This window comes from Engystomops pustulosus, chromosome 6 (assembly GCF_040894005.1).
Source record: "Engystomops pustulosus chromosome 6, aEngPut4.maternal, whole genome shotgun sequence".
NCBI classification, from domain to species: domain Eukaryota; kingdom Metazoa; phylum Chordata; class Amphibia; order Anura; family Leptodactylidae; genus Engystomops; species Engystomops pustulosus.
Window position 1 is genome coordinate 25,095,207 of NC_092416.1, and position 27,695 is coordinate 25,122,901.

General features: G+C 43.0%; 2 protein-coding genes and 1 long non-coding RNA gene across 5 annotated transcripts in view; 2 read left to right on the forward strand and 1 right to left on the reverse strand.

Moving 5' to 3' along the window:
• The first annotated feature begins 239 nt into the window (after window positions 1–239).
• RBM42 (RNA binding motif protein 42) lies at window positions 240–10,045 on the forward strand. 2 transcript variants are annotated; one of them, XR_011856369.1, is made up of 11 exons: window positions 240–400; window positions 523–652; window positions 742–829; window positions 2,350–2,481; window positions 2,563–2,687; window positions 5,504–5,629; window positions 5,707–5,811; window positions 5,884–6,004; window positions 9,192–9,386; window positions 9,487–9,665; window positions 9,713–10,045. XR_011856369.1 is itself a non-coding variant. In XM_072155158.1 (10 exons), the coding sequence occupies exons 1-10, from the start codon at window positions 345–347 to the stop codon at window positions 9,597–9,599; spliced, it is 1,191 nt and encodes a 396-aa protein (XP_072011259.1). In that variant the 5' UTR covers window positions 240–344; the 3' UTR covers window positions 9,600–10,045. The 2 variants fall into 2 exon arrangements, 1 of the variants encoding a protein (XP_072011259.1); XM_072155158.1 differs by having other exon boundaries at window positions 9,487–10,045.
• A 4,064-nt stretch (window positions 10,046–14,109) lies between these two features.
• Window positions 14,110–27,695, reverse strand: part of LOC140134674 (Friend leukemia integration 1 transcription factor-like) — a 33,202-nt gene continuing 19,616 nt past the window's right edge. The window contains exons 2-9 of the mRNA XM_072155159.1: window positions 22,424–22,608; window positions 22,036–22,196; window positions 19,307–19,510; window positions 19,132–19,209; window positions 18,982–19,044; window positions 18,702–18,746; window positions 18,303–18,350; window positions 14,110–15,075 (exon numbers count right to left, since the gene is read on the reverse strand). Of these exons, the coding sequence (XP_072011260.1) occupies window positions 14,570–15,075; window positions 18,303–18,350; window positions 18,702–18,746; window positions 18,982–19,044; window positions 19,132–19,209; window positions 19,307–19,510; window positions 22,036–22,196; window positions 22,424–22,608 (1,290 nt within the window). The 3' untranslated portion in view covers window positions 14,110–14,569. The remainder of the gene's footprint in view (window positions 15,076–18,302; window positions 18,351–18,701; window positions 18,747–18,981; window positions 19,045–19,131; window positions 19,210–19,306; window positions 19,511–22,035; window positions 22,197–22,423; window positions 22,609–27,695) is intronic.
• On the forward strand, window positions 16,395–22,554 carry LOC140134675 (uncharacterized). 2 transcript variants are annotated; one of them, XR_011856370.1, is made up of 4 exons: window positions 16,395–16,492; window positions 17,966–18,039; window positions 18,270–18,434; window positions 22,468–22,543. It is a non-coding gene; the product is annotated as an uncharacterized lncRNA (long non-coding RNA). The 2 variants fall into 2 exon arrangements; XR_011856371.1 differs by lacking the exon at window positions 18,270–18,434 and having other exon boundaries at window positions 22,468–22,554.

Sequence of the window (27,695 nt, forward strand, 5' to 3'; positions counted from 1 at the left end):
AGGAAAAAAATGATTAAGGCTGTATTTTTAATGATTGCTATGACAGAGAAAGCCACACTCTCATTCTACAAGATTATATATGTATATATAATGTATATCTGCATGGATACCAGTAGTCCTCTATTTATCCTACATATTTCAGTTTCGCGTTTGCTTCCACATAGTTTGCTCACAGTCTTGCCCATACTTCGCCCAAGAGCAAAATGGCGGCGCCCTGATGCGCGACACGTAAAGTAAAGCGAGCCGCCGCCCGTCCTGCGCCGGAAGTGACGTAGAAACTGCGCGCCGCGAGGAGGACGCTGGAGAGAAGTTTCCCGAGTGTTCCTTACCTGTGAAGCGGCGTCATGGCGGGGAAGAGCGGGGAGGAGAAGATGAAGGAGATGGAGGCCGAGATGGCGCTGTGAGTGATGTCCTGGGCGCTCTGCTGGGAGTTGTAGTTCTACACCTGTCCTATCCCTGCAGCCATCATTACCTCATCCCCTACTGAATCCACCATAACCTTACTGACTCTTTGTTTTGCAGGTTTGAGCAGGAGGTCCTGGGCGCCCCTGTAGCGCTGCCCGCAGGAGAAGTGGTGCCACTGCCGGTACCCATGGCCATGCCCGCCATGCCCCTCATCCGCCCCATCATAGCCACCAACACCTATAGTCAGGTGACTGCTCCTCCTAGTTGTCTCATCCCTTTAATTGTGCATTTCCAATCACATGTTTTAATCAATTTTTTTATGTGTTGCTCTTACAGGTGCAGCAGAGTTTGGAGGCCCGAGCAGCGGCTGCAACAAATGTAGTGGCCCCTCTAGTGGTTCCCCATGTGCCATTTGTTGGACCAGGTTAGTATGAAAGTCTCTATAGTCATTATATTATCTCAACCAAGTGCTCCAGAGCTGCACTCACTATTCTGCTGCTGGTGCAGTCACTGTGTACATACATGACATTACTTATCCTGTACTTGTCCTGAGTTACATCCTGTATTATACTCCAGAGCTGCACTCACTATTCTGCTGCTGGTGCAGTCACTGTGTACATACATGACATTACTTATCCTGTACTGATCCTGAGTTACATCCTGTATTATACTCCAGAGATGCACTCACTATTCTGCTGCTGGTGCAGTCACTGTGTACATACATGACATTACTTATCCTGTACTGATCCTGAGTTACATCCCATATTATACCCCAGAGCTGCACTCACTATTCTGCTGCTGGTGCAGTCACTATGTACATACATGACATTACTTATCCTGTACTGATCCTGAGTTACATCCTGTATTATACTCCAGAGCTGCACTCACTATTCTGCTGCTGGTGCAGTCACTGTGTACATACATGACATTACTTATCCTGTACTGATCCTGAGTTACATCCTGTATTATACTCCAGAGATGCACTCACTATTCTGCTGCTGGTGCAGTCACTGTGTACATACATGACATTACTTATCCTGTACTGATCCTGAGTTACATCCCATATTATACCCCAGAGCTGCACTCACTATTCTGCTGCTGGTGCAGTCACTATGTACATACATGACATTACTTATCCTGTACTGATCCTGAGTTACATCCTGTATTATACTCCAGAGCTGCACTCACTATTCTGCTGCTGGTGCAGTCACTGTGTACATACATGACATTACTTATCCTGTACTGATCCTGAGTTACATCCTGTATTATACTCCAGAGCTGCACTCACTATTCTGCTGCTGGTGCAGTCACTGTGTACATACATGACATTACTTATCCTGTACTGATCCTGAGTTACATCCTGTATTATACTCCAGAGCTGCACTCACTATTCTGCTGCTGGTGCAGTCACTGTACATACATGACATTACTTATTCTGTACTGATCCTGAGTTACATCCTGTATTATACCCCAGAGCTGCACTCACTATTCTGCTGTTGGTGCAGTCACTGTGTACATACATGACATTACTTATCCTGTACTGATCCTGAGTTACATCCTGTATTATACTCCAGAGCTGCACTCACTATTCTGCTGCTGGTGCAGTCACTGTGTACATACATGACATTACTTATCCTGTACTGACCCTGAGTTACATCCTGTATTATACTCCAGAGCTGCACTCACTATTCTGCTGCGGGTGCAGTCACTGTGTACATACATGACATTACTTATCCTGTACTGATCCTGAGTTACATACTGGACTGTATGCCAGAGCTGTACTCAGTATCCTTCTGCCTTTAAAACCGTCTGATCGGGGTTCTATGTATAAACTATATAACAGAGGTGCAGTGGTGAACAAACAATGTATAGGGCTTCCTGGTTTAGTGTGTAATTTTGCAACTTATAATCTTTTGCATTAATCATTTTCTAATATTTTTACAGCAATTCCACCCCCAAGACCTCCAATTATGAGGCCCAGTTTCATCCCGCATGCACTGCAGAGACCTGCAGACCCTCACCATGTGATGCCCCGGCCATCATTCATCCCACACGTCCTGCAACAGCACAGAGCCAGTAAGTGACTCTCCACTTGTCTTAAGAAACATCTCCTTTGTGTGTTACAGTTCTGTAATCTTTCCTTTTTTCTTTCTTCAGTGGGACCTAGACACCCCGGGATGCCTCCCCCACAGCCTCTAATGGCACATCCGATGCATGGTCCTCCGCCGCCGCTCATGAGTCACATGCCTCCCCCTCCAATGAACATGAGAGCTGGTCCTCCGGTGAGCTCAGTGTTTAAATTAATCATTCTTTAAAGGGGTTTTACGGGACCTATGAAATATCTGGAAGGGGGTCTGCCTTAAAAAAAAAAAAAAAAAAGCTTCTTGCCTCCGTGGTCCCTCCTTATGTCAAATATTAATAGCTGCCAGAGGGGAAGGAGACTGATTATTTTACAGATGCCTGTGGGAGAGGATGAGTGGCTACTATGCTTGTATTGATTAATTGACAAATTAGTGAGGACCATATTTATGGCTACTGTAGACTGTACTGTGACTACAAATGAAAGAATGATCCTGACTGATGTCCTGGCTGCCAGAGATGGAAGGAGATTTTTTTTTTGGAGAACTTATTTAAAAGCCGCATTGGATGATAACTATGGACTATATTTACCACTAATGGCAAAGGAAGAAGACTAAAAACTTATTAGGACTGTATTTATGGCTGTCAGAGGAAGGCAAAGTTTGATCAGGGACTATTTACTTCTACCAAATGGGAGAGGGGGGGAGGAGATCATCTAGGACCCCATCTGGAACTATACTTGGTATCTGACTGGAATCTTATTGTGGATGATATTTACAGAGAGGAGAGAACATGACCTGGGAGCTTAGAAAGATGAGTGCACGCATGGAGCTTTGATGCCGAACAGAGAGAACTTCTCAATGTCAGCAGCAGAGGATAGAGGAGAATAGAAGTTTAAAAAAAAAAGACATAAGCTGTATATTTTTGGATTGAAAACAGTGTATCAGCCTTTAAACATTGGTTAACAGGATTTATGGGGGGGTTCCTGGACTCTTCGCTCCTGAGGCTACGACTTCGCTGTTGCATGAGGGAAAGGATCATGGCGCTATACAGGGGTCCATCCGCTAGTGTTGGTATGAATGGCTCCCCCTCCTCCCAATGGCACACGTCAGGGCTCTCCCTTCTTGTACATCCTGGTTATGGAATTGCCCTGAGGGGTAATCCATCGTTACTGGAACTAGAGATTAGAGCTTACAACTCACAAGTTATCGTTTTTTGCAGATGGCTGGCTTATAAACGTTTTGGACCCGAGACTAACTTATCTAACATTCTAAAGAAATTTGACTCTTATAGTAGAGTCAGTAATTTTAAACATCCAAAAATCGGAGATTCTTAACATCCTCCCTTTCCGAGCCAATGGTTGCCTCTTTAGGATCCCTTCTCTTGGGCATGTAAATCAACTAAGCGTCCAGATTCTGGCTGACCCAAACCAATTATGCTCTTAATTATGAATCCTTGTTCAAGTCCATAGAGACTGACCTTAAGTCATGGATCTTATACATTTTCCAAACCATCACATTAGACCTGCCACCATCCTTTTTGCTTGGCCTGCGTGAGATGGTCAAGAAACTTGTCCTCTTTTCGCCGGGCACACATCATGTTGACAAGACGCAAGAAAGATGGCGACCAGGGTTCCCAGACTTCACTCACTACCACAGGTCAACAATTTGTAATCCGTATGATTTTGCAAAGTAAGGACAAACTTTGGGCCTCCATGGAATGTAGCTTTCCTTCTCCTGGGGAACCTTATGGTATGTACTGGCTACTTATTAGGACTGACTGGGGGTTGCTGAGGGCCCTGTGGTCGGTCTGCAGCCCCATTCTAAAATTGCCACCATTCCTGGTCCATTATCTCCAACATGGCATTACCTGGGGTTTCCGCCAGTATTAAAGGCCTGTCCCCTTCTATCTTCTGGCGACAGCGGAGGATTAGAGATCTTCTTATGGAATTTGGAGTTCGCCCCCTTACTGATCTCCGGGGGGAGTGGGGGTTACTGTTGAGGAGCTGCCTCCTCCTCCCTGACCCCTGTGGAATGGTTTTGCTCTGTTTCTACCCTGTTTGGGAACCTTTTGTCTTCTGCAGTTGGCTCCCCTGCATGGTGTATTTTTCCTGTATAGGATGCTATCGGGGTGCGATATGTCTGAATGGGAGGAGGAGTTCTCTAAACAACCTTACAAGAACTCACTTACCCTGACCCTCAAATTGTCAATATCTGGTAAAATCTAGGAAACTAATAATAAGATCCTCACCACTACCGTGATTTGCGCTGTGTGTTCCCCTCTGTGACACCGGAGTGTTTCGATGCCACCCAGCTCTGAGCTCCATGTTACACGTCTTGTGGGACTGTATGGTGATGCCCTCCATCTAGTCTGCTGTCTGGGACCTATACAGAAGTGTCTGCAGAGCCTCGGGGGACCTCTTCCTCCAGCTGTTGCACTTTTATCAATGCTTCTGGGTCACCTCAGTGACATCAAGAAAGGCCCAACTCCAACAATTCTTTGTCTCTATGAGGTCAGCGATCCCCAGACTCTGGAAGACCAAGACCTCCCCCACAAGGTTAATGCGGGTAGAGGAAGTTGTCCACATTCGCCGAATAGAGGAGCTCGGAGCTGTAGGTGATCAGATATGTCAGATATGTGCTTATCACATCACCTGGTCTAAATAGATGCAGTTCAGGAATTCCGCTTCATTCTCTAAGTGGCTCCTGAGGCCGAAAGTCGGACCCTTTTTTCATTTACGTTCTTCTGCTTCAATGCATGGTCCATAGAGTCCTACCCTCCTTCCCCTTTTCCCACTCCTCTTCCCTTTCACCACGTCCTTCCTTATGTGGCTGCGTCCTGGACATGTTGCCCATGTTGTTCTATTCCATTTGTGTGTTTTTTCTTAATACGTTTTTATTGAAACATAAAACATTTTGGTTTCTGTTTTGTTTTGTTTTTTGTAATATAAAAAATTAATGGAATCAAAAAAGCCTGATAAAGTAAAGGAATAACCATTTATTTTTGTCTGTTATTGTAGCCAGCGCCAGTGGGTCCAATGCCGCCTCCTCCTCGCCCTGTTGTACAGTCTTCTCCAAAGATCAACCCCACCGTCATTCAAGCTGCACCTACCGTGTATACAGCCCCTCCCGTGAGGAAGATCGAGGTGAGTAGGCACTTCACAACCTCGTGCTTTGTCCTTCTGCTGCGCCATTTTCATCACATCACTCACTTTGTCTTTAGGAGGAAATCCCAGAAACGCCGGCGTTAACGGAGGACAAGGACATGAGTTACGAGGAGGCAGTGATCGGCCCCAGCATGCCGGAGATAGAGCCTGTGCAGCCTGAGGTTCGTGTTTGTTATTGCAGGAGATGATGGGGTTTGTAGTCTACTCTGTTGTTTACAGTCTTTGTTTTGTAGATCGTGTTGGAGCCGGTGCAGGAAGACAAAAAGAAGATGAAGCCAGAAAAGCTGAAACGCTCTATCCGTACTGCAGCCGGGACAACCTGGGAAGATCAGAGTCTACTGGAGTGGGACACTGGTGAGTAATGCATATAGGCCTCATCTTGTGTCCAGTTACTTGGCAGAAGGCTGGGTGATCCTGTATGCTGCAACTTTGCCACAGACCCGAATCAATAATTTGTAGTATGTTGTGTAGATGGCAAATCTGTAACTGAAGTGTTTAGGTAGAATGCAAAACCTCTTGTGGGCTTAATCATGGAAACATGGATTGGGTGCCTTTTATTTTGGAAAGCAGGTTTGCATTGGTTTAGAGTTGTTTGACTGCACCACATGGTGGCGCTGTTGTGTAGCATTTCACGTTTAGGAGAGTGTTGAACCATGAATTACGAGGGTGAAGTCTGGTGGGAGGAAAGATTGAGTTCTATTCTGCCCATGTTAGTTTAAAAAAAGAAAAACTGGAGGAGGATATGGCTGATGGACACACTGCAATTCTGGTTAATAAGAGAGGAGATTATGGGCCAGAAATATAGATCTGTGTGTCATCGGTATTGAAAACCATGAACTGTCCAAAGCCAGAGGTGTTGCAGGTGAAGTTTAGGGGTCTCGGGACCGAGCCTTGTTGGACGCTAATGGAGAAGGGGGTATGCAAGGTGTGAGGTGAAGAGGTGGTGTGAGAGTGATGGAGACTGAGCATCCGATTGGAGAAGTATAAGAGGACCAGGTCACTGATGCTAAGGTACCAAAGCAATCGCAGTAGGAGAGAATGGAAGGTCAGAAGCAGAGGACAGATCAGGAAGGAGGAGAGCAGAGTAATGGTGTTTGTCCTTGGCAGACTGTAGGTCTTATAAGTCAAATTAGAAAATCCAACTCAGAATTATTTTTTTTTAAACCCGCTTTATGGAAAGTGTACATTAGACCTAATAACATTTCCTTACAAGCATGGTATCTACTCATCATCCATGTACACAGTATTACAGAAAGAAGAACATCCAAAACAAAGATTTCCTAGTGCCGCTGGTCGACGGCATTAATAGGTAGACAAACACTAGGTACCGGTCATAATCCCTAAAAGAACAAACCCACAGTTTTTTTTTTTTTTTTTTTTTTATGTTGCACAATATCCGACCCTCCCCAGTTCTCCTTGTCTCTATTTGTTAGTCTACAATGCTCCTAATTAAGAGGCAAATGAGTTCACTGAATAAAGCTGGAGAATTGCACCATTGTCCCCATACCATAACAGGGCACCCCCTTCTATATATTAAATCATGAAAGGGAAGGACAGAGTTCGCCACTTTCCTCCATATTGAGAGCGAGGGTGGCTGTGGCACCATCCATTTTTGAACCCCTTAGTGACCAAGCTCATTTACACCTTGATGACCAAGGCCTATTTTTCAGAACCAGCATGTGTCACTTGATCCGGTTATAACTTTAAAAGGCTTTATCTTACCCCAAGTGTTTTTGAGAGTTTTTCCATGACATTTTGTACTAAGTTAGTGGGAAATTTTTGTTGCTATATATGGCATTTATTTATGTAAAAAAGTGACTTTGGTAAGCATTTTTTAAAAAATTAGCTATTTTCAAACTTCAAAATGTTCTGTTTTTCTAACTGTTAGGGTACATTTACACAGCGGTATGCCCTCAGCGCGCTCGAGACGAGGTTGAGGGGACCCCTCCATAGAAAACAGCGGCACACATGGAAAGATAGAGCAGGCTCTATCTTTTTCCAGTGTACAGGGCGGAACGGTGCCACACGTGTGGCACTGTACTGCCACCATTGCCTTCTATGGAGACGTATATGCGGCTGCAAATTTACGCCCACATATATATCCCCACAAACGGGGCGTGTGAATGAGGCCTTAGTCTTGCTACACAAATTAGTTACTAACTAACATTTCCCATATCTCAGCTTTGTCTTGGCATCATTTTAGAACGCGGTGATACCTAATATGTTGTTTTTTGTTTTTTTTTACCTTTTTCCACTTTATTTTATTATTTATGGTTTTATGTGTTAGGGGCATTTGGAACATTTTTAATGAATTTTATAAATTTCAATTTTTTTTACAATACTGTCATAGGAGATAGTGGTCACAAATTCATACTGATGCACTGCAATAACCATGTATTTCAGAGCATTAGAAGTGTCAGCCTATGCAGGCACATGCCGATGGCAGACCTGGGGACCTTCAGTAGGTGCCCGGCAATGAAGACTGCACCCTGCGATTGCATCGCGGGGTTCTAGGAGGAGAGGAATGGAGCCCCCTCCTTCTACATGTACACAGATCCTGCGGTCACAGCATTGACTGCAGGATCTAACGGGTTAACAGTTGTTAGAGTGGGGTCCCGGCTGTCTTTGCTCTTCCCTGCACAGGGAGCCCTTGCAGACATTAGGTTAGGCAGATGGGGAAACCACTCGGCCTTGCCTAAGGCCCCTTGGTGACCAACGGAGAAATTTTTTTGGGTGGTCACTAAGGGGTTAAAGCCAGAAACAAGTGGCAGGTTTCAGATGGAAATACCGAGCACCAGCTCAGGGTGAGCTGGTGCCGGTATCACGGTTTAAAACACTTTTTTAAACTTTATAGCCGGCGCAGGGAGGTACGCGCTCGGCGCTTACCGTGCGCGCGGCTACATAGGAAGTGAAGGAGAGCCGCGCGCATGGTAAGTGCCGAGCGCGTACCTCCCTGCGCCGGCTATAAAGTTTAAAAAGTGTTTTAAAACCGCGATACCGGTACCAGCTCACCCTGAGCTGGTGCTCGGTATTTCCATCTGAAACCTGCCACTTCAAGTGGTAGGTTTCCTTTAAGATACAAGGCAGATTCCTAAGCATCAGGATAAGCCTCATCAGTTACACTGCACTAGGGATCCGATATCGAATTTTGTGTGTGTGAAAATTCCAGCCGTGAGTCTACAATGTATCTGATTTGGGAATAGCAGATTAGCTCCAATGTCCTAAGTGTATATTGTGCCTGATCAGTGATGTATTGAAGAGGATAGCGCTGCTGCAGTCTGGCCCCTGCTCTGTCTATCCGCTGGTTATTACTGTGTCATATTTACTCAACCTAGACTCAATTGCTGTATCAAAAATGAGACTATACCCTTCTCTATTGTCTAATATTTGTAAAGGAAAAAGAATATTTCAGGGTCCATTAATCATTGGACTATCCATAGGGAGTGGAGAAGCCTAATCCCATGAGGTCTCCCTCTCCCTGTGCCATCATCTCCTGATCTGGTGTTTGGCGCGGCGTCTTATAATGTCTTGTACCCATCAGATGACTTCAGGATATTCTGCGGGGACCTGGGAAACGAGGTGAATGACGACATCCTGGCCCGGGCCTTCAGCCGCTACCCATCATTCCTGAAGGCCAAGGTCATCCGGGACAAGCGGACGGGCAAGACCAAAGGTTATGGCTTTGTGAGCTTCAAAGACCCCAACGATTATGTCCGGGCTATGAGGGAGATGAATGGTGAGGGGTTTTTATTATTTCTAACTAATACATAATAGCGGCCTTGTTACTGGTGTAATGGAGGTCTGCGCTGGTGACCAACTTATTCCGTATTCTGCAGGTAAATACGTCGGCTCTCGCCCCATCAAGCTTAGGAAGAGCATGTGGAAGGACCGCAACATCGATGTCGTCCGCAAGAAGCAAAGGGAAAAGAAGAAGCTGGGCCTCAGATAACAGGAGGAGCCGTATGAACTGTGGTAGAGATCCAGTGTGACAGGTCCTGATCCAGCCGCACCATCACTTCCCCTTTATTCATGTTAGTAGAGTTCGGGTATGATTCCTTAGTGGTTCTGCTCTGGACCCATCTTTAGAGCTGTAAAAACAATGTTGTGATCTCGTTTGTCCATTTTGTCTAGCAGTCACTGAGCTGCGACTCCACTCCTGACCAGCAGGTGGCACTGTATTCTTACATGAGAAATAACACACGTTACCCCTCTACTACATAGATATTAATTGGTTAATCTTCAAGCAAATTATAGTTTCCTTATTTGGTTTTTACAGTATATTTATATTCTATTCCCCTGCGCCCCTCCTTCCCCAAAATTATTGGTCTTAACTGTTTGTGTGCTAGGTGCTGGACTGATGTACAGTGTAAATAAAATAAATGTGGATTTTGATGAGTTTTTTGTCTCCCTTTTCATTTCTGTTACTCTAAAACATCATGGCCAGAACCCCATGACTGTGTTATTGCTATGTACCCCTTTATCACACTGCATTCTAGGTACATATTGCCACGGTCTTTGCAAAGTGTTATTGGATTTTAAAGTTTCTTATCACACTGCGCCCCTAAATACCATGACTTGCAGCTTCTCTTATCACACTACACCCAAACACTATACATAATTGGGCGCTTTCCGAAACCGTGCACCCCTTTACTAAACAGTATGAGTTGGGTCTCTCCTGCTTCATTGCACCCTACAACATCACCCCATGACTCGGGACCTTGTAGGACACTGCACCCCTTAACTATACAGCATGATTGGGAACTCTATTCCCACATTGCATTAAATAACTTAGCCCCGTGAAAGAATTTTCTACCATGCTAACCAAATCCCAAATAACCAAATCCCATTACTGGACACTTGTACCACACTGCACCCCTTAACTACAGAGCAGGATTAGGGCTCTTCTATCAACTATATCCTGGGGACTCTTCAAGCGTGCTACACTCAAATTATATAATATTGGGGTTTTCCTATTCTACTGCCCCCAGTGTGATTAGGGGGTTGCTTTTTCATCCTGCACCCATCAACCTTGCCCTATTTAAGCAGTCTTGTATCATTGCACCCCTATAACTGATATATTAAAATCGAATATATCACTTAGAATCTCAACATGTAGTAGTGTACCCCCTTGTGCCCTTATACCCAAATAACTAGATAGTCTATATTCTACAGCACCCCCCCTTCCAAATATCTCTTTATAGAAGTATACTCTTTGCCCATTACCCTCCTCCTAGGAAAGTCCTACATGTATGCCCCACATCTACAGGGCATTGTGGGAGCATGTTCTGTCCATTGTCCCATTTCCTGATAAACAGGAAGGCAGCTGTGTATGTGATGTATACAGGATGTTCTGCAGGGTGTACGATCACACAGGATATGGGGGCGTCATGTCTATGTCACTCATCCGTCACGCTAAGTCTTCCCCTAAGGTAAAGGACCCAGACCTGTGCCATGTATAGTTGGGGACCTTATTAGAAACCTCACAATGGGGTCACTAGACCCATTGTAGGAAAGTCTGTGCTTATCACCCCTCCCCTTAGTGTGACATTACCCACTGTTGTTCGGTATTGGGGGATGCCTTATGCATGTTCATATAGTCCTCAGACCTCATTTCAGCGATGTGATGTGTATGTCCCCATATATCAAATATGTAGAAACCCACCAAGACCCCAAGGGTGTGGTTACACGTGGCGTTTTGAACCCCTTTTTGGCCCACTTTTAAGCAGTCCGTTCAACTGATCCTTTTTTTTGTCCGGTTTTTCCAATTATATCAATTTAAAACCCGTCAAATCACATTCAATATGAGTAGGTGCAATGTAAAAGTGCAACATTGGGGTGTAATGTTGTATGAACGTAATGATGGCACAATACGTACAAATAAGAGATCCCTTTAACCCCTTAAGGACGGAGGGTTTTCCGGCTCATTTCTCGCTCTCCAACTTCAAAAATCCATAACTTTTTCATTTTTCCGTGTACAGACCTGTGTGAGGGCTTATTTTGTGCGTAACAAATTTTACTTTCCCGTAATGTTATTTATTTTAACATGCCGTGTACTGCGAAGCTGAAAAAAAATTCCAAATGTGGAAAAATTGAAAAAAAAACGCACGTGCGTCACGTTCTTGTGGGCTCAGTTTTTACGACTTTCACTCTTCGCTCCAAATAACACGCCTACTTTATTCTTTGGTTCGGTGCGATCGCGGTGATACCAAATTTATATAGGTTTTATTGTGTTTTAATACATTTTCAAAAATTAAACGAATGTGTACAAAAAAGAAAAAAAATTTTTTGCCATCTTCTGACGCTAATAACTTTTTCATACTTTGGCGCACGGAAATGTGTGAGGGGTCATTTTTTGCGAAATGAGGCGACGTTTTCATTGCTACCATTTTGAGGTCTGTGCGACATTTTGATCATTTTTTATTTCATTTTTTATGTTATGTAAAAAGGTGTAAAAGTCGCATTTCGGACATTTGGGCGCCATTTCCCGCCTCGGAGGTCACCGCCGGCCGTAACCGTTTTTATATTTTGATAGATCGGGCATTTTGGGACGCGGCGATACCTAATATGTCTGTGATTTTTACTGTTTGTTATGTTTTATATCCGTTCTAGGGAAAGGGGGGTGATTTGAACTTTTAATATTTTATTAATTTTTTTTATTTTTTAAACTTTTTTTTTTCTTTTTTTTTTCACTATTTTTTAGACCATCTAGGGTACAATAACCCTAGATGATCAGATCGCTCCTACCATATACTGCAATACTACAGTATTGCAATATATGGCGTTTTTGCAGGTCTTACATTACAATGAGCCACTGGCTCATTGTAACGAACCTGCATAAACCATGTAGCCTGGTGTCAAGAGAAGACCCGAGGCTACCATGGTAACCGATCGCCGCCCCCCGATGACGTTCGGGGGCGTGGCGATCGAAAAAAAGATGGCGGCGCCCGCGCGCCGCCGTCTTTTAAACGCCGCCCGCGACTTTGCGGGCGGCGTTTAGAGGGTTAATAGCCGCGATCGGTGCAAGCACTGACCGCGGTTATTAGCGGTGGGGGTTTTGTGCAAAATGCAAAAACCCCCACCTCTGTATGAAGAGGACTCAGCCCGTGAGCCCTCTTCATACCTCCCTTATACCTCTGCGCCGTAGAGCTACGGCGCAGAGCGTTAAGGGGTTAAAGGGGTGTTCCAAGATTTATTAGGATAGGTGTTCATTATCAGACCTCAGACCTTCATTATCAGAGCAGCATTTGGATGAACACTGCACTGCGATGGTGCTCAGCTTCAGTTGCACATCCATTGCGTTTTGTCTCCGTTTTTCTTCCGTTTTGTCTCTGTCCGCAAAAAGAAAACTGAAGGTTTAACATTGCTTTGAAAACATCACACCTGGTTTTCCAGCTGTCAGTGAAAAAAAACACCTATGTTTAATCAGTTTTTTTTGTGGATCCATAGACTTCTATTGCCTTCCGTGATCCGCATCCATGAAAAGAAAAATAGGACATCGTATCAGTGAAAATACAAGCCAATGTGAAAACGCCCATAGAAATGAGTGAACCACAGATGTGAAAGCATCTTTACTGTGTACCAAGAACAGCGCAGTCCATTGTACAGTGGTAGTTCTTGATATTGCGGCTCAGCCCCATTCACTTGTAATTGGACTGACCTGCAAGCAGGACATGTGACTAATGGCCGTGATGCCAGTGGAGAACCAGAACTACAATATCCTGAAATACTTCAGAGCATGTTCTTTTAAAACTCAATTATGCTGTTTTGTAGATTGATGTAAGTAGCCGCACAACCTTAAAGGGGTTATCCGGGTTTAATTTTTTTTTTATGGCCGGGCTGGGGAGGGCTATGTAAACATAATAAACATGTACTTACCTCCTCCGGTGCTGCCGATGTCCCGCGCCGCGGCCCGTCTTCTCCGTGCGCCGGTTTCATTACACCGGCGCACAGGGAGCTTCCGGCCGGCCGGATGCTCCCATGCGCACCATCTCCCAGCGCTTACAACGCTGAGAGATAGGGACGGATGGGAGGAGCCGTCCACAACGCGGACCGGAAGCTCCCTGTGCGCGGCTTCCGTGCCCCTGTTTGTTTACAGGGGCACGGAACGAAGTGACCGCGGCGCGGGACATCGGCGGCGCCGGAGGAGGTAAGTCCATGTTTATTATGTTTAACTATCCCTCCCCAGCCCGGCCATAAAAAAAAAAATTAAACCCGGATAACCCCTTTAACATGCATCTACCACCAGTATGAATGACTGTATGCAAATGAGCCTGAGGGGTGTTAATAGAGCCTGGAGCACCTCAGGTTCATTTGCATACAGTCTTTCCTCCTTGGGGTAGATGTCCTTTAAAAGGAAACATCCAGAACCTTTCACCTCCTTGCAAATATTTGCGGCAATCTCCTGCTTTCCTGCTGCTCTTCACCTGCAATAAGTCATAGGCACAAATGTACAAGAAAAGTCAAAGCCTAATGCATTTAATAGGTAAAATACAATAAAAAATACAAATAACATAAATGACAATTGAAAAAAAAGACATCTCCAAATACAAGATTCACAGAGCAGAGCACAGGCACATGGTGTCCCTTCATCCCAATATTAAGAACATCCCCATAAAAAAATTACAAATCTTCAATAAAAATCAGTCCTCCTTCAGGGGGTTACAATTTCCACATCTGGGAAAGCTGGGTGACAATCCCTTCATATAAGGAGTAGCCACACTGCTTTTCTAGATATAGAGCCAGTGGCAACACTGGTCATTCAGGAGTCCGGTACAGTCTGGGTGACAATGTCTGTAGCCAAACTGGTCAGTAACTCCGGATTTGTGATAGGCTTGCCCTTTAATAAAGTCACTGTACACATCCCTTTAAGAGTTCTCCAGTCTTCCACTGTTTTTTTTCAGTTCAATCTCCATTGTCCCCTCAGTAGTAGATCCCTGGGTGTGACCCCAGTTGGCCACCAGGTTGCCGTGTCTGCCCCGGATAGAGTCCACCACCAGGGGGCGAGCTGAAATACTGCACTGGGATGATGGCAGGGAGGGCGGGTGACTGGTTATGGTGGGTGGGTAGTGGCACAGCTGACTTGGCTTGCTGGGTATAATAGTTCGCATCCTGGTATTTGCATCCTGAAGGGTCGCTGTTGTGGTTTTGCTGGACCACCTGGATACCCTGGAAGTCGAATCTGTAGGCGTATCTCTTCCCGTGCACCTTGCTCATGATGTTCTTGTCATAGTAATAGCGCAGAGCCCGGCTCAGCTTGTCATAGTTCATATTGGGTTTGCTCTTGCGCTCCCCCCAGCGCCGGGCCACCTCATCAGGGTCCGTCATCTTGAATTCTCCATTCACACCTTCCCAGGCGATACATCCGGCATTCCCGCTGTCTGATAAGAGTTCCAGGAGGAATTGCCACAGCTGGATCTGGCCGCTCCCTAAAAAAAATTAACATTAAAAAATCAGCAATGACGTCACATACAGTTGTCATTCACACTGTGTCTCCAAGTGCATTGTAGGTGTGTCCAAACACTGCTGTGCTCTGAGCTCTCTGCAGTAAACTGCTCCACAGCCATTCTCCCTGCCTAATGACTCCTGTGGTGTTTACCTGCAGCATCTTTTACTTACAGTTCAATGCTTAGCGCTAAGTGCACAGGAGTGTGAGGACATAACGTGAACTGTGACAGCAGGATATAAATGCATATTTCACAGTCCTGCTGCTACTAACATCATACACAAAGGAATGATTACACATCTCTCCAGGGACGATACTAACACCTCCTGAAGTCTATACAGTCACACTTGCAGATGGGTTCCCTTTGAAATATGCTCCACTCTTGGCATGATGGGAGTGAATTTCAAATGAAATGAAGTTGAGGTCACACGTTACATTTTGGTTGCATTGTCATTGTGTTTTGAACATACATTACAACCGCTGAGGAGAGGTGATTTGCGTTACTGTTAACATTTTACTTTACAAAATACAATGCAAACATGATGTTAACACAAGTGTTAACATCACGTTTACACTGTACACTTACGTTAACATAACGTTTACATATGCATTTACATCGCATTTACATTACAGTTTGTAAACGGTAAACGCAAATGTTAACAGCAAATCTCCTCTTCTCAGCCTTTGTATTGCGTTTCAAAACGCAATGAAAACGCAACCAAAGCACAACGTGTGACCCCCACCCTATAGGAGCTTCTTGGAAAGCTGTGAGTGACTTTCTAATGCTCCCGAATATCAAGTCATATTTTAGATAACTTGGAATGTGTCGCTATTAGTCAGGAACATGGGAAAGCTGAGTGACAGTCCTTTTGGGACCACAGATAGGATGTGACTTTGTGGTATGAAATGTATATACGGTGACATAAAATGTAAAATGGCACATGACTATTCATATATCAGATCAGTTATGTGTATTGGGAGCACTATGAGCTGACAAGTCTATGGATGATCACAATAGAAGGAAATTGAAAATGGCCTCATCCTTTTCAGTGTGGGTTAACATTAGCTGGTAAACTTGCTTTGTGTATATGACTACAGCTCAGCTAAACTGGTTGGACATTCTGAGTTGAGTTGTAGTTGATGAATTAATATGACTAATTAATTTGGGACAAATTTGGCCATTTGATATGTGTCAGAGCCATTTATCGCCCATAACAACCAATCATAACGCAGCTTATATATTTCACTGACAGAAAATAAAAAGAAAGCTGCACTGTGATTGGTTGCTTTGGGCAACAGGATTTATTTTTGTATTAGACAAGACAGATTCAGCCTTTCCCCCTAATTTTGATGTTGGCCAAAATGGCTGAATTGTAGCCCAGCTTTCTAGTCATTATCAGGTGATTCCAGCTAATGACTTACGAGCCGGATTATTAGGGGAGGCCTAATAACAACACTGACACATTTGTACCTGGGGCTCTAACTAATTAAAGGGCCAGACGTCATGCGGAGTGCCGTAATCTGCTTTCCGCATACTCACATCTGACAAGTGGCTGCCAGCTGAGCGGGTACAAGTGATCAATGGTGGAGGAAGGGTATAGGGGGGGTGACGAAACCAGAGACGTTAGGAAACCATCAGCAGTCATCAGGTTAAGGAGAGATGTCGGTCCTTAATGAGCGTTACAACATGGCCGTGTTTACTTACACAATATTGAGTCAACAGAGCCGCTTGTGAGGTATTACTAAATCCTCACAGCTTTACCCCCGGCTTACAGAGGTTGTGTTATCTGCACAAGACCCCCCGCGGATTCTTAATTAATGTATTACTTGTACCTAAATACTTAAAGGGGTGGTACCACAAAATGCACATCACTGATGTCTGATGACTGTCTGATCGCTTGCACCCCAACCAATTGGTGGAATCAGGGACCAAAAGATGTTATATACTTTATTACGACTCTTGGTCCTCACTTCTCCTGATTGCTGGGTTCAACAGTCCATGTCTTCAAATCCATAAAAATGGATTAGGGTGATGGCACACGTGGCGTTTTGAACACGTTTTTGGCCCCCTTTTGAGTAGTCCGTCAAAAAAATTGTGCGTTTTGACTAGTTTCAATCAAGATAATTGGGCAAATCTGTTAAAAACGCATACGTTTTTCAAAAATGCATGCGTTTTTTATCCATGCGGTTTTTTGATGGACTGCTTAAAAACGGGCCAAAAACGCCACGCCCAAGGGTGTGCCATCACCCTTATAATAATAATAATTCTTTATTTATATAGCGCTTACAGATTACGCAGCGCTGCACAAAGCATGACAAATTGGTCCCCAATCTAACAGTATGTTTTTTGAAATGTGGGAGGAAACTGGAGGACCCAGAGGAAACCCACGCAAACACAGAGAGAACATACAAACTCTTTGTTGACCTGTGTGGGATTAGAACCCAGGACCCCAGCGCTGCAAGGCAGAAGTGCTATCCACTCAGCCACCATGCCGTACTTCCATCCGGCTAATCCTTGGGGTCTACACATTCAATTGCTTTCCTTCTTTATTAAAGGGGTTGTTCGGAGGTTTAAAAACATGGCTTCTCTCCTCCAAAAACAGCAAAACATGACCATGGTTTGTGCTGGAATTGCAACTGCATAGAGATGAATGGAGCCGAGTTGCAATACCGGCATAAACCATGGTCAGGTGTGGCGCTGTTTTTGGAAGCAGCCATGTTTTTTAACCTCCAGACAACCCCTTTAAAAGAACCTTATCATAGATCTTTGGGTGGAGTAAAACATCAACGTTATTGTCAAGATTACAAATCAAGAACTTTATTTTGAGACCCATCCAGCTTTATTGACTACTGCTATGTTGTGCATCACTCAGCAGGGGGCAGCAAAGAGCATCAGAATAAGCTCCTCCCAGCATGAAGAGACCAGGTATCTATGCTCCACCCACAGGTATGATGAGAGTGAATTCCTGAACAGAATTAAAGGTATTTTGCTAAATTTATCTATGTTTTGACTTTGCTACATGACTCATGGACATGTTATGTATAGGCACTGTAAATATTATCTGTGTCCGGAGTTGCCCTTTAAGTAACATTTCCTTGGGCCATTCTCATCCCAGGATTTGAATGGATTCTCACTTTGGAAAACTATATTTTTAATTAGATTTTTGTAAAATGTAGGCAAATATTCAATATGTGTGTGGGATCTCTCACCTGGATTAGATAGACGACTACTTGTCGGCCCCAGCACCTGATATGGATCTGCAAGAAAAACATTTCAGCCTATGAAATAACTTCATTGTATAATTTCATTAAAAGATCTCTGCTACCTGTCAAGGAATAGAGGTAAATATGATTCACATTTATTCATTATGTTATAGTAGCGTTCAATCAGCAGAGGGTTTGTTACAATTGCATCCATCCTGGACCTAAACACATACTTGTAGTCCAGATTGTCTAGCCTGGATGGGACAGTTGCAGCAAAACTGCAGCTGTGAGAAGTATTAGACTTGTACAGGTTTCCGACCTTCAGAGTAAAATAGGAATCTGCCTTTTCACAAAGGTTAAAGGTAAAGTAGCCAAACTTTTAATAACATACAAGTCCCCGCTCACCTGGGGTGCTGCGTATGCTGATTGCCGGAGTGGGTGATGGGGAGCCTGGAGTAAAATACAAAAAACTTTTATGGAGTCATTTCACTTTAAAAATAAAATTGAATCACCCCTTTAAGGTGCTGGCGATACATTTTACTGAGCTGTTCCCCTATAGTTGGATTCTGTTTTATGAAACTATAAATATACTGTTACCGCTCAAGAATTTACAGCGATGCTTTAAAAAGGGGGCGGGGCTGTGACTACCTTCTGTGCATAGTCATGGGAAGTAGCCATTTTTTACCTCTGTGGATTGTATTGTTAATGGAATTCCAGCTGGACCTGCGCACATCGTCATACGTTGGCTCTGCAGATATAGTATAAGAGTCATGGTCAGATATCATAGAGGCAGAGCGTGTGAATCAATGGCATGGCATATGGCGGCATCACTTACCAGACTTGACTGGGTTCCTCGGGGTCACTGGATGAGCCGGAGCAGCAGGGGGCGCAGAATATGTGAAGGCTGGAATGCCTGTGAGAATTATCAGATAATATGGGGTAATACATGACAGGAAGGAGATGGAATTGCTTTTCACACTAAAAATATGCTGACATTTGGGGGTACATACTTTGGCGGAGAAATGTTAGGTGTGACATAAGCATTTCAGTACTGTAAGCGGATGCCATCCGTAGAAAGTCCTCCCGGGTCATCCTGCCCAGCTCTTTCCCATCTACTCCATGCATCAATGAGGTGTTCACATCACAGAGACCGTACTCCTTCACCGCCCAGTCCAACCACTGAGCCACGTGCTCCTGCGTCCAAGCCAATGGGTCTGTAGTCAGAAAGATAATCTTATTACTCTAAACCATAGAATGCAACTACTATAATACTGCCCCCTATGTACAAGAATATAACTACTATAATACTGCCCCCTATGTACAAGAATATAACTACTATAATACTGCCCCCTATGTACAAGAATATAACTACTATAATACTGCCCCCTATGTACAAGAATATAACTACTATAATACTGCCCCCTATGTACAAGAATATAACTACTATAATACTGCCCCCTATGTACAAGAATATAACTACTATAATACTGCCCCCTATGTACAAGAATATAACTACTATAATACTGCCCCCTATGTACAAGAATATAACTACTATAATACTGCCCCCTATGTACAGGAATATAACTACTATAATACTGCCCCCTATGTACAAGAATATAACTACTATAATACTGCTCCCTATGTACAAGAATATAACTACTATAATACTGCCCCCTATGTACAGGAATATAACTACTATAATACTGCCCCCTATGTACAAGAATATAACTACTATAATACTGCCCCCTATGTACAAGAATATAAATACTATAATACTGCCCGCTATGTACAAGAATATAACTACTATATTACTGCCCCCTATGTACAAGAATATAATTACTATAATACTGCCCCCTATGTACAAGAATATAACTACTATAATACTGCCCTCTATGTACAAGACTATAACTACTATAATACTGCCCCCTATGTACAGGAATATAACTACTATAATACTGCCCCCTATGTACAAGAATATAACTACTATAATACTGCCCCTATGTACAAGAATAAAACTACTATAATACTGCCTCCTATGTACAAGAATATAACTACTATAATACTGCCCCCTATGTACAAGAATATAACTTCAATAATACTGCCCCCTATGTACAAGAATATAACTTCAATAATACTGCCCCCTATGTACAAGAATATAACTACTATAATACTGCCCCCTATGTACAAGAATATAACTACTATAATACTGCCCCCTATGTACAAGAATATAACTACTATAATACTGCCCCCTATGTACAAGAATATAACTACTATAATACTGCCTCCTATGTACAAGAATATAACTACTATAATACTGCCCCCTATGTACAAGAATATAACTACTATAATACTGCCCCCTATGTACAGGAATATAACTACTATAATACTGCCCCCTATGTACAAGAATATAACTACTATAATACTGCCCCCTATGTACAAGAATATAACTACTATAATACTGCCCCCTATGTACAAGAATATAACTACTATAATACTGCCCCTATGTACAAGAATATAACTACTATAATACTGCCCACTATGTACAAGAATATAACTACTATAATACTGCCCCCTATGTACAGGAATATAACTACTATAATACTGCCCCCTATGTACAAGAATATAACTACTATAATACTGCCCCCTATGTACAAGTATATAACTACTATAATACTGTCCCCTATGTACAAGAATATAACTACTATAATACTGCCCCCTATGTACAAGAATATAACTACTATAATACTGTCCCCTATGTACAAGAATATAACTACTATAACACTGTCCCCTATGTACAAGAATATAACTACTATAATGCTGCCCTCTATGTACAGGAATATAACTACTATAACACTGCCCCCTATGTACAAGAATATAACTACTATAATACTGCCTCCTATGTACAAGAATATAACTACTATAATACTGCTCCCTATGTACAAGAATATAACTACTATAATACTGTCCCCTATGTACAAGAATATAACTACTATAACACTGCCCCCTATGTACAAGAATATAACTACTATAATACTGCCCCCTATGTACAGGAATATAACTACTATAATACTGCTCCCTATGTACAAGAATATAACTACTATAATACTGTCCCCTATGTACAAGAATATAACTACTATAATACTGCCCCCTATGTACAGGAATATAACTACTATAATACTGCACCCTATGTACAGGAATATAACTACTATAATACTGCCCCCTATGTACAGGAATATAACTACTATAATACTGCTCCCTATGTACAGGAATATAACTACTATAACACTGCCCCCTATGTACAAGAATATAACTACTATAATACTGCCCCCTATGTACAAGAATATAACTACTATAATACTGTCCCTATGTACAAGAATATAACTACTATAATACTGTCCCTATGTACAAGAATATAACTACTATAATACTGCCCCCTATGTACAAGAATATAACTACTATAATACTGCCCCCTATGTACAAGAATATAACTACTATAATACTGCCCCCTATGTACAAGAATATAACTACTATAATACTGCCCCTATGTACAGGAATATAACTACTATAATACTGCCCCCTATGTACAGGAATATAACTACTATAATACTGCTCCCTATGTACAGGAATATAACTACTATAATACTGCCCCCTATGTACAAGAATATAACTACTATAATACTGCTCCTATGTTATATGTCTATAATACTGCTATACCATGGTATAATACTTAGTTTCTTACCTGCAGGTACGATCACCCTCTTTTCCTCATTGCCATTGATGTGAGTGGGTGACTCAGTCCCGTTACTCGTGGTATCCGGGTAGGTGGTCTGGTAGTGGGTGTGTGGGGGGTCATCGTCTTCTTCTGTTTTATTCCCATGTAATACCCCAACCGGGGGTAGTCTACATGAGAGAACAAGAGAAAAGCATTGTTACATTAAAGGGGATGTGTGAGAGAATACAAACATGGCTGCTTTCTTTCTGAAATAGCGCCACTCTTGTCTATGGGTTGTGTCAGGCATTGCAGCTTGTATTCTTTCAGCCCATCACCTTCAGTGGTGTATTCAGTCTAATCTATGAAATAACCAAAACTTCTAGAACTATCCATGTATTTATTGATGACCCCTCACCGGTTCCTGGAATGTTCCTCAGTCTCCTGCTTAATATTTTGCAGGCGGTCCCCGCTGGACACCCACGTAGCCTCCGGAAGGCTCGCCCGTTCTTTAATGCTGGGTGAATATTCATCGGGCATCTCTGTCTTCATGAGAAGAGGAGAGAAGAGAGTGTGGTCCTCACTGACCACCGCAAGGGCCTCCTAGAGAAGACAAACAAAATGATGAGACATCCATCCAAATCTTCTCTCCATATAGACCAAGATGGACAAGATTTACTTATACACCATATAATAATGTAGGGCTTAAAGGGCTTGTCCAGTTTAGGAAACAACCTCAAGACTAATCTCTAAGACTTTAAAAATATAATCCCCATGGAAATGTACACTAAAGAATTGGGTGTGTCCTCACACTGCTGTAATCTGCGCTAATCCATAGTACCTTCCCTCTTCTGTGGCTGCTGTAGTGTTCAACCAGAAGCCTGCTACCCGTTATACTCCAAGAAGGGGTGTGAAGCCTCGTGGGTTTTATTCCATCGGAGTCTTGACCAAATGAAAATGACTTTAAATTGCAGAAATGTTCATTGGGGTTGTGTCCTAACACTGCTGTACTCTGTGCTAATCTACAGTACCTCCCCAATGCTGTAAAGGGGCTGCTGTAATATTTAACCAGAAGCCTGCTAAACGTTATACTCAAGAAGGGGAGTGAAGCCCTGTGGGTTTTAATCCATAGGAGTCTTGACCATATAAAAATGACTTTAAATTGCAGAACTGTTCACTGGGGTTGTGTCCTAACACAGCTGTACTCTGTGCTAATCTACAGTACCTCCCCAATTCTGGAAAGGGGGCTGCTGTAGTATTTAACCAGAAGCCTGCTGTAACTTTTACTCAGAGAAGAAGGGAATGTGAAGAATCCCAGCCTTTAAAAAATATCAGAGGAGTTTCGACCATGGTAAAATTACTTTAAGGAATTGTACACTGGAATGGCATGTCCTCACAGTGCTGTACTCTGGGCTAATCCCTCCCCTCTTTTCTGTAGTATTTAACCAGAAGCCTATTAGAAATTTTAATTTAAAGAGGACATGTGAAGCATAAAAATAATATCAGAGGAGTTTCGACCATGTGAAAATGAAATGACATGTCCTCACACAGCTGTACTCTCTGCTAATCCATAGTACAAGTAGTTCTCACTGGGGATGTAAAGGTGTTTTATTCTGAGAGTGAAGAGCACAGCAGTGTGAGGACCCCACTGCCCAGTGCATTTGAAGAAACTACAGCCAATTTTTTTTACAGTCCTAACACTGATTTTTTGTGATTCCTTTAAGGGAATTCGTCTACAGTCACCAAACCTTTCAATCTAAGGAGGTCAAATGGATTAAGCCCCACCCCCCTGACTCCTCACATGACGAATGCCTGAGAGGTCTCACAATGGAGCTCTATTTTAACCTTCTGAAGTATTTGCCCCCCCCATCCGCTCTCCTTATATCTGCCGCCCCTCCCACCTTAAGCCTTTTATTACTGTAAATCAGTAAATAGTCCTAAAAGCGGTTGAACAATGAAGTTTTCCCAGGGGGAAGCGGCAACAATGGAAGCTCCGGCGGCCAAGAAAGTTCGAGATCTTATTATCCAAATATAAATATATTTTATCGGAGCCTTGATTCTTTATATCTCCGGAAATTCCAAAAAAGTCAGCAGATCCTTAACTAGCAAACCCTGGACTCCTTAAAGGGATTGTCCACTTAAAGGTGAATTTTTATTATAAATGACATCATATCTATGTGGTCACATGACATCCTCATGTCATCCTATGTAGATTTTATACCTTGTCCTGAACACATAATAGCCTCTTCTTGGCTGTATCGCTTCTGTGTGTTTGGTACATTGTGCCAGCAGAGGATGTTACCCCACTGACCTCAGGTTACACAAGCCGATGTTACCCCATAACTCTCATCACCAGAGAGGGTAGATCCGGGACCACACTATTGGCCATGGTGCATCCGTGCATTTAAGGAATCTGCATAGATTGTATCTTATAATTATCATCTGCACATTATCACGCAGAATCCCAGCTCCGCAGAATTGTATCACACATTATGAGCTTAGATACACAGTGTTATATGGTAAACTGAGATACAAAGCTCAAAGGCACCGTATCACACCTTCATAAATTTAGATACATAGATCCATTGCAGATGATCATGCAGATAACTAGCTCTGCAGCAATGTATCACACCTTCTAGGCTTAGATACACATCTCAGATGCACTGTATCACACGAGTCATAAATACATAGAGTTTAGCTGCACATCATAGCATAGATACAGTGATGCTAAGCAGTGTATCACACATTCTAGGGTTAGATACACAGCTCAGACGCACGGTATCACACAGGAAAGTCATAAATCTATAGAGCTTAGCTGCACATCATAGCATAGATACAGTAATGCTAAGCACTGTATCACACATTCTAGGCTTAGATACACAGCTCAGATGCACTGTATCACACATTCTAGGGTTAGATACACAGCTCAGACGCACGGTATCACACAGGAAAGTCATAAATCTATAGAGCTTAGCTGCACATCATAGCCTAGATACAGTAATGTTAAGCACTGTATCACACATTCTAGGCTTAGATACACAGCTCAGATGCACTGTATCACACATTCTAGGGTTAGATACACAGCTCAGACGCACGGTATCACACAGGAAAGTCATAAATCTATAGAGCTTAGCTGCACATCATAGCATAGATACAGTAATGCTAAGCACTGTATCACACATTCTAGGCTTAGATACACAGCTCAGATGCACTGTATCACACATTCTAGGGTTAGATACACAGCTCAGACGCACGGTATCACACAGGAAAGTCATAAATCTATAGAGCTTAGCTGCACATCATAGCATAGATACAGTAATGCTAAGCACTGTATCACACATTCTAGGCTTAGATACACAGCTCAGATGCACTGTATCACACATTCTAGGGTTAGATACACAGCTCAGACGCACGGTATCACACAGGAAAGTCATAAATCTATAGAGCTTAGCTGCACATCATAGCATAGATACAGTAATGCTAAGCACTGTATCACACATTTTAGGCTTAGATACACAGCTCAGATGCACTGTATCACACATTCTAGGGTTAGATACACAGCTCAGACGCACGGTATCACACAGGAAAGTCATAAATCTATAGAGCTTAGCTGCACATCATAGCATAGATACAGTAATGCTAAGCACTGTATCACACATTTTAGGCTTAGATACACAGCTCAGATGCACTGTATCACACATTCCAGGCTTAGATACACAGCTCAGATGCATTGTATCACAGAAGTCATAAATCTATAGAGCTTATCTGCACATCATAGCATAGATACAGTAATGCTAAGTAGTGTACCACATATTTTAGGTTTAGATACATTTTTATATGGTAAACTGAGATACATTTATAAGCTTAGATACACAGATACACTGCTCATTATCATGCCGATACCTAGTTCTGTCTGCACTGTATCACACATTTTAGGTTCAGCTCAGACACACTGTATCACACATGATAAGATTAAAGCTGCGCCGTATCACACAGGAAAGTCATAAATATCATCACACCTAGCTTTGCCTCACTGTATCACACATTATAAACTTAGATACACAGATCAGCAAGACAGTATCAAACAATTACTGATACCCAGCTCTGCATTACTGTATCACACATTATAAGCTTAGATACACAGGTCAGCAGGACAGTTTCACACAGTTACTGATACCCAACTCTGCATCGCTGTATCACAAATGATGGGCTTAGATACACTGTGTTACACAATCAACCTAGATACACTGCTATGCAGCCCCGTATCACACATTTATAGGTTTGGATACCCAGGTCACCTGCACGGTACCACGCAGATAACCAGCTCTGCAGCACTGTATAACACATTATAGGCTTAGATACATAGGGGGGCATTTATTATTTTTGGTTCTAGGTCTTATATTATTATTTGTTTTTGGCGCCCAATTGTAGCGGTGATTCGCACTGAGATGTTATATTGTGGCACGGGGCCTTAATGTATTACGGATAAACTTAGATACACACTGTATCGCACATGATATGCTTAGTTACAAGGCTAAGATGCGCAGGGTGAGTTTAGATACACAGCTCAGCTACACAGTATTGCAGCTCGCAGGCTTAGATACACATGAAACAAGGACTGAATAGAGTATCAGCTCCTGGGAAAGCTGGGTGACTGCCTGTATGTCTGACAGTATATATACAGTACTTTGACTATCCTTAGATTCTATACTTCTGTTCCAATATCATCTTTGCAATTGGCGCAGTCACTGGGTATATGCAATATATTATATTGTACCCCAGAGCTGCATTCACAATTCTGCTGGTTGTGTTTGGAAACAATAGTTTCCCTATGAATTTTGATGGATGCAGGCGGTGACCCTAATCCTAAAGGGGATCAGTCAGGAGTTTTTTTTCCATTGAGACGTGCAGGTGGTGTTAGTTTAAAGGGATAGTCTGGGTCTTTAAAACTGATCACTTATCCTTAGGACAGGTGATCAATTTGGGATCAGCAGGGGTCTGACACCCTGCGCCCTGCTGCTGTGGTTGTAGCGCTTCTGTCAGTGCCATTGACTACACATATACTTGTCACATGACCTGCTCACTCCCATTCAGGTAAATGGTGCGCAACTGCAATACCAAGCACAACCACAATACTATGTATGGCAATGTGCTTTAATCTCTGTGTGTTGTTAGTAGCAGCAGCAGGGCTGTGAAAAATGGATTTATATTCCAGGATTGTAGCTTCTCGGAGTGCACTGGGGGCTGTTCTCTTAGTGCTCTGCATTGTGCAGCTCCTTTTTCTTTGCTCTGAGTGACTGCTGTGGTATCCAACCTGAAGACTTCGGCACCTTTTACTCAGAATAGAAGGGAGTGATTGTGGGGCAGCATACTGCAGAGAGCTAAGAACACAGCAGTGTGAGGACACACCTCCTATGCACTTAGAGGAGCTACAATCCTGGAATATAAAGCATTTATCGCCTTGTATCCTCAGGTTTGTGAAGCAGAAGCTTCGGTCTCATATTGCAGTTTCACAATGACTGGGACTCTGTATATATAGATCATCCTGTACATTGTGCGATGATGTGTGAACTTACACTTACAACACTGCACATTTTTGGGGGTTTCCAGTAAAACAATGGGCTAGCAAGGGTCTGAAATCCTCTGTGCTGCTAGTGATATGTTCTACCCTACCCTAACCCTGAAATCCT